The sequence below is a fragment of the Sinocyclocheilus rhinocerous genome, unplaced genomic scaffold (assembly GCF_001515625.1).
Source record: "Sinocyclocheilus rhinocerous isolate Xijiao unplaced genomic scaffold, SAMN03320098_v1.1 scaffold2256, whole genome shotgun sequence".
Classification (NCBI taxonomy): Eukaryota; Metazoa; Chordata; class Actinopteri; order Cypriniformes; family Cyprinidae; genus Sinocyclocheilus; species Sinocyclocheilus rhinocerous.
Window position 1 is genome coordinate 6,866 of NW_015657297.1, and position 10,107 is coordinate 16,972.

The 10,107-nt window shown below is 36.3% G+C and overlaps 2 protein-coding genes and 1 long non-coding RNA gene across 3 annotated transcripts in view; 1 reads left to right on the top strand and 2 right to left on the bottom strand.

Annotated features, from left to right (window-relative positions):
• The first annotated feature begins 455 nt into the window (after positions 1 to 455).
• LOC107720958 (uncharacterized) overlaps positions 456 to 10,107 on the top strand; it is a 10,084-nt gene continuing 432 nt past the window's right edge. The window contains exons 1-2 of the long non-coding RNA XR_001637665.1: positions 456 to 552; positions 2,979 to 2,980. This is a non-coding gene — a long non-coding RNA (uncharacterized LOC107720958). The remainder of the gene's footprint in view (positions 553 to 2,978; positions 2,981 to 10,107) is intronic.
• LOC107720955 (P2Y purinoceptor 14-like) lies at positions 2,985 to 5,297 on the bottom strand. The gene is made up of 2 exons (XM_016528792.1): positions 5,258 to 5,297; positions 2,985 to 4,160 (listed from the first exon to the last, which is right to left on the bottom strand). The coding sequence occupies exon 2, from the start codon at positions 4,156 to 4,158 to the stop codon at positions 3,157 to 3,159; it is 1,002 nt and encodes a 333-aa protein (XP_016384278.1). The 5' UTR covers positions 4,159 to 4,160; positions 5,258 to 5,297; the 3' UTR covers positions 2,985 to 3,156.
• LOC107720957 (P2Y purinoceptor 14-like) lies at positions 6,413 to 8,596 on the bottom strand. The gene is made up of 2 exons (XM_016528793.1): positions 8,437 to 8,596; positions 6,413 to 7,013 (listed from the first exon to the last, which is right to left on the bottom strand). Exons 1-2 carry the CDS (start codon positions 8,532 to 8,534, stop codon positions 6,413 to 6,415), a joined length of 699 nt encoding a protein of 232 aa, XP_016384279.1. The 5' UTR covers positions 8,535 to 8,596.

Sequence of the window (10,107 nt, forward strand, 5' to 3'; positions counted from 1 at the left end):
CAGACAGGATACGTCATCAGCGCGTTCATGCACGCTGTGCAGACAGAGCGAGAATAGCAGACAAACATCAACAACCCGATCTTCCTTCCTGGTATTGTAGTACTTTTTTGTAGTACTAACTGTACTATAAAGTTTTCTCACCGGTGAATGACACATGATGTAGCCTAGCAGTTCCCAATTCCAGTCCTCGCTTCGAACTGGAATCATGGCGGAATAGCCGGTGATGTCCACTTTCCAGGGCACTTACGGTCGAATAGAGCAAACGTCGCACTTGATAAGAGATACATATGGAATGTGCAGAGCAGGAGGGCGCGAGGACTGGAATTGGGAACCACTGATGTAGCCTACAGCAGTGGCTCTCAAACCTCTCCATGAAGTACACCCAGCATTGCACACTTTGCATGTCTCTCTATATCTGACACACCCACTTCAGGCCTTGCAGTCACCACTAACGAGCTGATGAGTTGAATCAGGTGTGATAGATGAGGGAGACATACAATATGTGCAAGGCTGGGGGTACTCTAGGACAGGTTTGAGAATCACTGGCCTACAGTATCAGAATCAGAATGAGCTTTATTGCCAGGTATGTTTACACATACGAGGAATTTGTTTTTGTGACAGAAGCTTCCACAGTGTAACAGAATGACAGTGACAGAACAAAAACACAGATAATAAAAAATAGAACAAGTAAATAAGGAATAAAAATATATAAATTGACAGTTGTATGTGCAGGTATATTACAATAGACAGTTTTTGTATGTACAGGTACTGTATATTATGTGCAAATTTGAGGTGTAGACTGAGTATGTGTGTTAGATAAATAAGTGTATGAGTGAATCTGGTATTCTGGTCTGTGAGCGTATATGCGTTCAAGGGGTGTGGCTTTGGACGGCGATTGCAGAGAGGGTGGGACATTCGCTTTCAGTGCTATCAGGCTAAAGTTAGCATTTTCCAAGATCTCCTACTGCACCTTTAAATACTGAAAATATGTAAGTATTTTTATGTTTAGATGCTGAAAATACATCACTATTGTACATTTTAGTGCCTGTAAAAACGTAAGTAAATGTACGTTTTATAAAACCACATTTTACGTAAAATACATACAAATTATCATGAGATCACGTTGAACACTTATGCACCACCACCGAGACAGTGATAGACCACATTCTGTACACAACTTACTAATAAAGCATTTGTGCAGAAAAACTGATGAACCCAAAATATGAACTTTAAATACTGTCAGCATATGCATAAGCGCTTTCTTCGTTTTTCTAAAGGGAGGAAAACGCTTTGCGTGTATATTCTTTGCTTATCTGCATGTCTTAGCATCACTGTCTTACTACATTAAACCGGCATTTTAAAATTCTAAATTCAAAACTGTTCACACGCTTCCAGGGATTTCATTTCAGTTGTCATTTGTTGAAATAAATATAAACTTGTGCTTGTGTCTGTCTGCTGATGTGACCCACAATCTCTGACTCTCCTCTGTGGCCATGGAAAAATTAATATTTACAATGACAACAATTGTACTTCATCATTAAAACGTTTCCAACAAAAAAGAATGGATCGCCTTCTGTCAGCTTGTTGAACAAACACTTTATTTGGATAATCTACTATATGACGGCTGAAGCAGCAGCGGGCGACACTGTTTTCACGCTAATCAGATCAAAGTAAACGAAACTCTACAAAACTTAAGAGCAAACAAATCTCATTATCATGCAAAGCAATAAACTAGCTTCTCTTCCCTGCAAACGGTCCAATGAAGAATGTGAATATTTAACTTCAAAATAAAAACAAAACAAAAGATGAGCAGGTATCCGTATTAATTTCAGCTATATATACATATAATACAAGTAGAAACATATGTATGTGAATGGAGTGTGTGAAAGAAAGATAGAAACATGACATTTATGTAATTGAAAGGTAAAAATATGTATGTGAAAAGAAAATGTGAGTGTGTGAGAAAACAAAATATGGGTTGTACAACCCCACACAGGATAAAACCAATGGAAATGGTTTCTGTATTACCCAAACGTCATATCTAAACACATCCTGTCTCTCCAGAGCCAATAGGCATCACCGTTGTGGTGCGGGAAAAAAAAAAAATCTTTGCAATGATGCTGAGGCTTACCATGTAAACAACAGAAGTGTGAAATGTGTGGGATTGTGCTAAGTGCAATTTTAAAGGAACAGATCAACCAAAATGTCAAATTGTTCCAAACCTATATAATTTTTTTTTTTTGTTGTTCTGTGGAGAATTTTTAAAGATTTATTTTGGCAGTTTTTTTCCATATAATATAAGGTGATATTCACCATAATCTTGCCCTCTGCCTTTGTAGTTCATACGAATTTTAGAATTTATTTCAATCAACAGCACTGATCTCATGTCCAAATTTAATCACGTCAGACTTCCTATAATGATGCCATCATCCTGTAATGAGGCCATATTTGATTTTTAGAACTGCATGCTGTAAGATTTTCTGTGAATTAAAGACTTATGTTTCGGACTGTGATGTAGTCATATGGACTTAATTTAATGTTGCTTCTTTGTCATTTTGGAGTTTGATGCTCTCAGTTCTCATTCACTTTTAATGTACAGAAAAGAATGTCTTGAATAGTCTTCAGTGTCACCATTTTATTCCATAGAAGGAAGTACACAAACATCTCTGGTTCTATGACGAACCTTTAACATCCTCGGAATATGTATATTACACAAAAGGTTCTTTATAGTGGAAAAGTTTTTTAAATGTTCTTCACAATAAGAAAAATTGCTTCTTTTTAGAACTGTTCATTAAAATGTTCATCAGGGAACCAAAAATGATTCTTCAATGGCATCGCTGCGAAAACAGCAGCGATATTTATTTTTAAGAGTAAAAGATTTACAATGAGATGAGGATACGAAAATTATGTCAGAATTTCTATTTATAGGCAACTCTCCAGTTAAGGGTTGACTTTTCTTCAGTAAACAGTTTTGAAAGCTGTGGCTGACTTAGGGTTTTTTGGAAAACACCACTTTGTTGTGACCTTCTTCCGCTCCATCTCTTTATGCTGCGTTTCCGCATGCAAGAAAACCACAGCTATGTATGTGGTTTCAACTCTAAATATCTTTTCCATCTTGCAAATGGCTAATGCTCGTTTTGCTTGGTTGCTCAATCTTTACAGATTGCTGATACTGAACCCAGTGCCTATTGAAGGCCTCCTGTTTTCGCGGTTTACCGATGACATCTTCTGCAAAAGCGACTCTCTGAATGTCCTGCACATGAAAAAGTAGATGACAGGATCCAGACACACATTAAGGGCGGACAGGAAGAGCGTAGCTTCTTTGATCTGGAAGAGAATGAAGCGGTTGTAGGTGCTAAAGTCATCCTTGTGGCTTTGGCTAAGCGTGTAAGGAACGCGACAAATGTGGTATGGAACAAAGCAGAAGACAAAAACAGCCAGCAAGCTAAAAATACTTCGATTTGACCGCCGTCTCGCCACGCTGCTGTCCTGCTGCACGCGTTTGTAAGAGCGGTAAACATGACAGGCGATGGAGGTGTAGCAAAACACCATCAGCAGGAACGCCACCCAGAAGATTCCAACGTTGAAGTGGGATGACATTTCGTGCCAGCGCTGACCCAGGTCACTCTTCAGGGCCATGCAGGAGAAAACCTTAGGCATGGGCTGGTTGGTTAATATGGCGTTCGGAAGCATGAAGAACATCATGACGCCCCAAGTTAGCAGTGCGAGACCCTTTGCTACCGAAACACGCTGCAGAAAAGAAGACACTTCGGAGGTACTGCACACGATTTTGAAGTAGCGTTCCAAGCTGATGAGGCTCATGAAGGTTATTCCTGTGTACATGCTGAGGTAGAAAAGCACAGCTGTGTAGCGGCAAACTATCAGCTTCAACTGCAAGCCGCCGTAACCGAGGTCGCCCACTACACGCCACGGGTAGGTAAACAACATCAGAACGTCTGCCACCACCATGTTTTTTAGGTAAACTACTAAGGCTGAGGAGGTGGGAACCCTGAAGAAGATCCAAGCGGCGAGTCCGTTGAGAATGAAGGCACAAGCACAGATGATGGTGTAGAGCACAGGCAGAACCTGATGTGTGAACACACTGCTGACGTTCGTGCTGTTTTTAGGTTCCGTCTGTGTAGTGTTGATGTAGTCCATATCTAAAATGGAAAAAGAAAGAACTTCTTTAGCTTTGATGATATCAGGAAATATTGTGACATGATTCAATGTTGTAACTTCTGCTACTTTCTTTTGCTGATGTTCAGAAATTAAAAGTGCCACTTTCATGAATAATCTACATCTTTGTATAGTCCTTGCACTTTTTATGCTTTTGTTTCTACTTCAAACTCTCTCTGACAAAACTCTGACAATACCAATCTTGTGAAAAAATCAATTCTTGCATACTTTAAAAAGTGTATTTATTATGGAATTAATATACTCTAAAACAGCATACTTAATTGTGAATGTAATGTTTTCAAACTCTTAATTACATGTAATTGCCATAACATGAAAATATATAATAGTTTGAATTTATATTAAATGCTTTTAGATGACCTTTAGAGTGCTTTTTGACCTACTTAAGCAGTACTTAAGTACATCTTTCTATGTAGTTTCATAATCAGTTCTGTTGTCTAAAATATGGTGAAGTGTACTACCAAGTGTTCTGACAAGCATTTATGGCAAATTAGAATAGACATTTCAATAGAAATTAGATCAAAGTATGTGTCATGTATTTAAATATATTTTGAATTACACATTTGTAATGTTGTAGTTGCAGTTAGTACTTTTCAAATAATTGAACTTTAAATGTAATACAGAATAACACACTACAGTTAAAAGTATAATTAAGTACTTAGATTAAAATTAGTGTACTTTAAAATAAAACTTTTAATTTGACATGATTATAAAGTGCACTTAAGTATTTTAGTAATATTATCTATCTTTAGTAATAATATAATATTACAAGTAGTATAAACTTTTAAAATGTTAAGTATACTACAGGTGCACATTCAATGCGATACAATATAGTTTCCAACATTCCGTTTAATGTCTTTTTTGATGTAAACAACTGCATTTACTTTTGCTGCCTATATTTCAGATTTTAATCAAAATGACCATTCGAATGTCTTTAGAAATAGCATGGTGCTATTTGTAGCAAAATTGTAAATCTTTCAAAGTGACTTTTTCGCAAATCCTGATATTAGAAATAATGATGATAACATTATTACAAAATGTTCCATGATAAGAAGAAACTTACTTGAAGAGTTGAGTCAGCTTGTATCATGACACAGAATAAGAAGAAGCGTGTTGGGATGAGCCTCACATGATATTTCAGAGGAAGGGGGCGTTGACTTTGATACAGGAACTAAAGAGTGGCTGGGTTTGTCTCGTGGGTGAACACTTGCTCAGCACTGCAGGAGTTTCCTACCACTCATGTCTGTACACAAACAGCTTCCTACTCCCTGGACTCCAGCATAACCCACAGGACAATGTGATTGCTCTTTCATTGCTCATTGGAGTCAATAGAGTCCCAGTTGTGTTTCAATAAACATCAACTTTGTCTCAGATGTTTCTAAATTCAAAAGAGCTTTATTGTCAGCGCATTCATATACGCACAATTACACAGAAGAATGAATGAAAATTTCCCTGGGACTCCTGATGCTACAATGAATATAAGTTTCAGTTTTATTCAGCAAGATTGCAATAAATTGATCAAAAGTGATGAATACAAGATGTGCAATAGCATATCTGATTTTAACTTAAAATGCCAAATACTTATGTAACTTTTTACTGTAAACACTATAACTTTAAGTAACTTTAAATGTAAATACTTTGCAAATCAGTTTTGCAAATACATTCAAATCCAATAACATAAATTAGAGTATAAAAAGAACAGAACACACAAACATTTACAAACATAAACACAATTGCCTGAAGGGTTTTCCTGGTTTATTATTATTATTATTATTATCTCTGTCAGATATTTCTATCTGAGGTTTCAGTGGGAGTTCAAAGCGGATATAAATATGGATGTTGTGTTTGTCAAGCACAGTTTAAGCTGGTTTCCTCTCTCACCCCATGCTGAGAGTTGTGGAATATGAGGCACTGATAAAGAAGCATTATAATGCAGTTTTTGTGCTATTATAATTTTTTTAATAATGAAGAAAAAATATATATTTCTGTCACTAAGTAAATTGATCACGTGAACTCTTTTGTACAGACAGTCAGATGTTCTTGCTGAGTATTATTCAGAGTACCCCCCCACCCCATAGAAGTCAATGGCTACCACAAACTGGTTATACACATTTTTCAAAATGTCTTGTTTTGCTGAAGAAAGGTTTGGAACATCATGAGAGTGAGAAAATTTTTGGTAAACTATCCCTTTTAATTCAACTTACTAGAGCTCTTTATATCATTTGGATTTGCAAAATCTTTGAAGGTTAAGCTGTGCTCTGAAGGTCTTGCAAAAGACAAAGTAAATAAGTGGATCCAAGCAGGCGTTCAGTACTGTGAGCAGGACAGTGAGCTCCTTCAGGATGTAGAAAACCTGCTTTGCTGTGCAGTCTTGCAGCAGGGGTTTGATGAACACGTACGGCAGCCTCACCAGATGATACGGTACAAAACACACGCAGAAAACCACCATCAGAACTCGCATGTTACGCTTTGACTTGCTGAGCTTAGCGTTGCCAGGCTGATCCGGCATTGTGCGCTGAGCTTGACGAAGCTTCTGTACGTTCAACCGGTAGAACAGAATCAGGGATACCAGCACAAACAAAAACAATGGAAAGCAAATGATCTGCAAGGCCAAGTAGATCTGTTTGAGTAAGCTGTTATGAAAGCTGTCACAGTCGAAACCACTGTGGGCAGAGGTTTGTTTATCAGCGCTGACAAAAGCAGCAATGTAGGCACAATTTGAGCACAGCAGGACGACCCAGGTCACAATGCAGATGTAGCGTGTGGAGCGGACTGTTTGCAGCGTGTGAGTCTCCAGTGGCCGTGCGATCTTCATGTACCTGAAACAAAAGAGCAGTGAATCGTAGAATACAGAGAAATATGTCATATAGAACTAGGGCCATCCTCTGGAAGCAATGCTGTTTGTGTCTCCATGACTTGCTACTGATCATTTCAATAAGCTTTTAACTAAACAGACACTTTTTTTTTATCCAAAGCAACTAACATTACATTCTATCATTGCATATAAAACAACAATAAAATTAAAATGTGGTGTTAATTAATTAATTTATTTATTTTATTTGACAATGCTGAATTTGTCTTTTTGTCTCTTATTTTCTGTTCAACCCTGTTATGCTGTGTTACAAAATAGTACTTGGATATTTCTGAAGTCATATATGAGGAAGCTATATAGTATATTAAAAGTCCTTGTTCAAGACTCTATTATTTTTACTCTTATATTTGCTCAGTATTTTAATTACACATTATAACTTAAAATTATGCAAAAATCTGCAAAAGGGTAATTAAATGTAACAATGTAAAAATTTTCTTCTCGGAAAGAAATGACCAGTGTTCAGGAAAGTTACTCTTAAAAGTAATGCATTACATAATTGCATTACTCCCTAAAAAGTAACTAATTGCATTATTTAGTTACTTTTTATGGAAAGTAATGTTACATTACTTTTACATGACTATTTCTCATCTGGGCATGGCTTGCTTGTTTTTAATATAAAAAGTTCAATTTTTTGCACATGTAAAAACCCTTTCACACCAAATGTGAAATACACCTCAGGCTGAAGGAAATGTAAATTCACGTCTGCACAGTAGAGGGCACCGCTCAAATAGCTGTCAAAGAGCTGTCAGTCAATAAATATGAAAACAAATGGGATTACTTATTGAAAAAGTAACTCAGATATTTTCTTGTGAATTACAAACTAATTTGCACTACTTTACTAGTTACTTGAAAAAAGTAATCTGATTACATACCTTGTGTTACTTGTGATGCATTACCCCAAAAACTGGCAATGACGTCGTCAAAACATCCGGTAGAGTGGGTTTTCCAGTTAACGGTGTATTATGCATGTTATTTTTGGACAGACATTGATGTTGTGATATTCAAATGATGTGGATTTTAATAATTATTTATTTTTTAGCCAGCAAGTATTCAGTGAAGTGACTGATGCCCGTGCTGTATTAATGTTTTTAGTTGTAATAGTTTTTGACGAATGTGATAGCGTGCATGAGGGATGAGCTATGACTGATTTTTGGGTATTATGAAACGTGCTGGAGACATTTTAAATTATTTTTGCTCAGTTCATTATACTTATTTTATAGAATGAACATTGTTTAAGTTATTTCATAGCATAAATATTTACGTCACTCAGAGACTGACATATTTAGCTTGTCAAAAATGTTACATTAAGCGGTCACAATTTCGTTGAAAATCAAGTTAATTTTTTACCAGAAAAGGATGAACATCCATACCTGTTTGCAGCGATGTAGCCCATGAAGAGAATACTGGAGTACATGTTGAGGTAGGAAGCTGGAGCGCCAAAGTTACAGTAGATACGCTGAATTTCCATTGAAGTTCTAGCATATTTAGCGATGCGTAATATCAAACACAGGCACACAAAGAAGTCGGCTATAGCCAGATTCTTCAGATAGATTGTGATGCTGGATTGATTTGTAGCTTTGCAAAAGTACACATAAACTGTAATGCTGTTGAGCACCAGGCTTGCCAGAAAAATCACTGTGTATAAACATAGGAAGAATGGACGAGCTGGCATTTCAGACAAGCCACAAGGTCCTTCAGTTGAATTGGTTGCGTTTTGGTCCATGATGGTCACTTGCTGGACAGCGATCCAGAAATGGGATAGATTGGTACCTACTGCAAGAGAGGTATATAATATATTTGTATATATAATATATAAGAGATATGCAATATATTTGTATATATACTGTATATATATATATACAGTAGTCAACATTTGAAGTGGATCAAAAAAGTTCATAAAAGTTGTCCTAAGACAAGAACGCATTTTGGTTTCAGGTTTTAGGACAACTTTGATTAAAGGTTTTGATCCACTTCAAATGTTGACTGCTGTGTGTGTGTATATATATATATATATATATATATATACGATAAACTAATGAGTGAATTCAGACACTGATGAACAGCTGCTGTTAACAAGCAGAATCACTGAAGGAAAGAACAAGAAACAAAACTACAACTGACTTCCAGTCACAGCCTTAGATGAAATTAAGCAAAATAAAACAGCAGAGGAGGATTACACAACTCCACAAACAGCATTACCAGCTTCACTCATTACTAACCAGACTCACTTTATTTCTGTCATATATCTACAAAAATTCTTTGAGAATTAACCGAGGTTTATATTGTATTGAAAATGTTTTGTTTGGTCTCACCATTTTGGCAATCAGTGGTTGCTTTAGTTGGGCTCTTGACCCTTGACTCTTTAATGTTAGTTTTTCTCTGCTGTTGTATCTGTGTATGTAACGCACATTTGTTATGACAAGAGCTGAGCGAAATTGTAATGAAGTGGTATTGATAACTTTTAATGATGATGAAATCATCATCTCATGATCTGATTCACTGATCTCAATTAGTGTCTAATTATATGGGTTGATTTTTTTTATGGTACTAAAATGACTCTACGAGATATGTTGACAAACTATTAAGAAATTTAAAAACATTTTATGCACAAAACCTTTATAGCTACAGCACTGTTTAGACACACACAGACATCAAGAATCAGCACATGAATCTCAACAATGGTGACTATTTTTTATTAAAAAAAAAAATCATGCCGCAATGCATGCTGGGTGCCAGTACAAAACTCCCAGCATGCATTGCAGAATGAAAATTTTTTTTTTATTGTCACCAATCTTGAGATTCATAGGCTGACTGTTGATGTCTGTGTGTGTTTAAGTTCTGCCATAATTCAAAGCTTTTATTTGTGCATCTTGTGCTTTGAAATGTTTCACAATGATTGCGATAGTATCAGTGGTGCAACTCAAGAGTATTAGTCATATGTTACACACTTAATAAGAGATTAAACATTAGGTGAGATCAGTGAATTAGACTAGTTCATGATGGTCTTGACATCACAAACACCAGTTTTATCTGATCATAGG

Bases quoted from the DNA above. Each gene is read 5' to 3' on its own strand.
- LOC107720955 (XM_016528792.1), bottom strand. From the start codon at position 4,158: ATGGACTACATCAACACTACACAGACGGAACCTAAAAACAGCACGAAC.
- LOC107720957 (XM_016528793.1), bottom strand. From the start codon at position 8,534: ATGGAAATTCAGCGTATCTACTGTAACTTTGGCGCTCCAGCTTCCTAC. The intron at 7,014-8,436 runs GTATGGATGTTC...CTTTTGTTTCAG, and splicing joins GGCTACATCGCTGCAAACAG to GTACATGAAGATCGCACGGC.